Genomic DNA, 3,145 nt, shown 5'->3' with positions numbered 1-3,145 from the left:
CAAATAGTAAATATCAAAAAATGACTGGTCACGGCAAAGGTGGTAAAGGTTTGGGAAAAGGTGGTGCCAAACGTCATCGCAAAGTTTTACGTGATAACATCCAAGCCATCACTAAACCAGCTATTCGACGTTTAGCTCGTCGTGGTGGTGTAAAACGTATATCTGGTTTGATATATGAAGAAACTCGTGGTGTTTTAAAAGTATTTTTGGAGAATGTTATCGGTGATGCAGTTACCTATACTGAACATGCCAAAAGGAAAACAGTTACAGCTATGGATGTTGTGTACGCTTTAAAGAGACAAGGCCGTACTTTATACGATTTCGGCAGTTAAATAATTTCTTGCGTACATATTTAAAAAACATCGAGCATCGAGTGTAATGAGAAGGCGGATGAGCTGGCTAGGCTAGGAATCTCCTTGATATCACCGATGTGGAACCAATAGATGTTCTCTTCAGGCAGATTAAGCCGAAACTAAAGTCCCACTATAACATCATTGCAAGTACATAGACAATGGAAGGCGCATGTGCCAAGTATATAATGACGGTCTGACTATGGTGTATCATAGACCAAACAACTGCTTGGGGATAGTCGGCCCAACCTCTCAAGACTAACGGCAATTCTCACAAGAGACTGGAAGGTAGGGAGCACATGGTGAGTACGCACGTGTACAATAATACATATATATACGCCGGGGTTGCGCTGAAGAGGTGGAGAAGGAAAGTCATTTTCACTATCTTTGCAATTGTCCGGATTTATCAAGAGCGAGATTACGAGCTTTTGCCAAACTAATGCTCAATAAAATTAACAAAATTTCAGGACTGGAATTCAAGTATCTTTGTTTCTTTCTAAACACAACAGAGTTAAAATAAGATACGTCACTCTTGGAAACTCAACCACAGAAACAACAGAGGGTTGTGATATTAAGCCGGGAAACAAAGCCACTCAAATAACAACAGTATTTAATACTTCACTATATCCACTACTATAATTTAGTTATTACTTTTTATAAACCACTGGTTTAATGTCAAATTTTTACACCCAATCACTTGTGAACTCATAAAGATTGTATGTAACAGTATAAAGAAATTGAGATAGATATAGACACATATACATATACCAAAATGCTTAGAATGCTGAGTGCAGTCTATTTTATCACGCCTCCGTTCATCCGATTATCCGCCCGCGCGCGATATATAACGACTGCTCTATAGAATTTACAGATAAAGGGATTCGAGGAGCAACACTTTTCTTAAATAAGAGTTAATAAAAATCACAACCAAACGGATTTGTCAAACGTCTATACTTGATTTACCCTGCGAGATTTTTATAATACAAATTAAAAAAAAATGTTTGTTTCCAAGTGCTATTAATCTAGCCGCTATATTAAAAATTGCAGTAGGAACTGAATTCTCTATCGAAATACTCTGCTGAAAATAGTTCATGCTTAAACTATTTGATCGCGGGGTTATTATATGGAAAATATGTATTTATATATATTGAGTTATCCAGCAAAATGCCCTAAAAAAATATTCCTAAAGTCTGTTTGAATCTACTAGTCAAAACTATACTTACTTCCACAGTGTCATAAGGCTTCAAAGGTTTCAATTTACTATGCCTACGTAAAAGTAAATACTCACTTTCATTAATTGAGGTACTGTTAATAGTTGTCGGCACGAATTTTTTATAAACGTAAAAGAAGTGATTTTAGTCATTTCAGCATTTTTTTATTTTTTTTGCAGGTTACCTTAAAATTCGTCCTAAATATTTAAGGACCTTACGATCACAGTAATTTCTGATTTATTTGGTGACGTGAAGTAAAAAATTTCACCATTTTCGATATATTCGGTTTTAAATATAATTTCATAAATTTTTTGTTTTCTGGCTTGTATGTCCACATGTATTTCAAGTGTCCGATTTTTTTTTTCTGCTTTTGGCCAAACCCTGACAGTTAAGAATGACTGCTTCATAAAATTTTGAATTTACGATTTTTCACCATGTTTTTCCTACTTCACATAATTAAAACAAATTGTATAGAAATCATTTTTATATAAATTATTTTACTCTAAAAACAGAATCAGAATCATGTTTTATTTTAAGTATATGAATATACAGAAAATATCAGGAAATAAGAACAGCACTAGCTCAAGGCCATCAGCTGGTTTTACAATAAACTAGGATTAATTACAATATTTGGTAGTCTTATATTTAAAATAAGTAATATATGTGTAAGTAAATAAAATATGTCAAAGTATAGGTATATTAAATTAAATGAGCTATGTTACAAAGTTCAAGAAAGTTAGATATAGTATTTACATTTGATAATGTTGTATTAACTAGAAGTTGTGAAGGGAGAGCTGTGCCAAAAATCCTTCGCCTGGTATTGGTAAACTGGGTGCATTCGTCTAGGATATGCTTTACTGATGTTCTAGATGACCCACAAAAACAGCAGGATGCATTTCCAGAGTTTAACAAGTAACTGTGAGTTATCTGCGTGTGACCTAAACGAAGTCGTGAGAACAACAAAATGTCTGTATGTTTAGATTCCGCTGGATAGGTAGGCATTACCCTGAAGGGATTAATTGTCGCGTAATGATGAAAGTACTCATTCCATTTCAATAGAGCCTTGTTATGTAAGTACTGCTTTATTAGACGTTTTAAGTCAGCTTTTTCCAGAACGTCAAAATGCAGAGCCGGTTCCTTATGAACACTTTTCGCGACATAATCAGCGAACTCATTGCCTTTAATTCCGCAGTGACCTGGTATCCACATCAATTTAATTTTGTTTGTTTGCTTAACAAGTAAATCTCGAACATGAGTTACTACAGCACTGTTATTGTTAAAATTTCTTACGGCATCGATGGCAGATTGACTGTCGGTACAAATGCAAAATTTACCTTTCTTTTTGGAGGCTATTAGAGCGGCTTGATATATAGCAAAGATCTCACTACTAAATGTCGAGCAGTGATTGTGCAGCAAACCTTTTCTCAGAACTTGTAGATCCTCAGATATAACCGCGAAAGAGGTTGAAAAGTTAGTTTTAGAGCCATCGGTAAATATGAATTTGAAAGATTTTTGATTTAATTCTCGTTTGTGCTGAAGGAATATTTGTCGGTAGATAAGACCACATGTGTTTTCCTTTCGATA

At 34.7% G+C, this 3,145-nt stretch overlaps 1 protein-coding gene across 1 annotated transcript; it reads left to right on the top strand.

Annotated features, from left to right (window-relative positions):
• Positions 1 to 332, top strand: LOC129247414 (histone H4-like). The gene has a single exon (XM_054886532.1). The coding sequence runs from the start codon at positions 21 to 23 to the stop codon at positions 330 to 332; it is 312 nt and encodes a 103-aa protein (XP_054742507.1). The 5' UTR covers positions 1 to 20.
• The last annotated feature ends 2,813 nt before the right edge of the window (positions 333 to 3,145 follow it).

The sequence above is a fragment of the Anastrepha obliqua genome, chromosome 5 (assembly GCF_027943255.1).
Source record: "Anastrepha obliqua isolate idAnaObli1 chromosome 5, idAnaObli1_1.0, whole genome shotgun sequence".
Classification (NCBI taxonomy): domain Eukaryota; kingdom Metazoa; phylum Arthropoda; class Insecta; order Diptera; family Tephritidae; genus Anastrepha; species Anastrepha obliqua.
The sequence above is the reverse complement of the archived record's forward strand: the minus strand, read 5'-3'. Positions and strand labels throughout refer to the sequence as shown.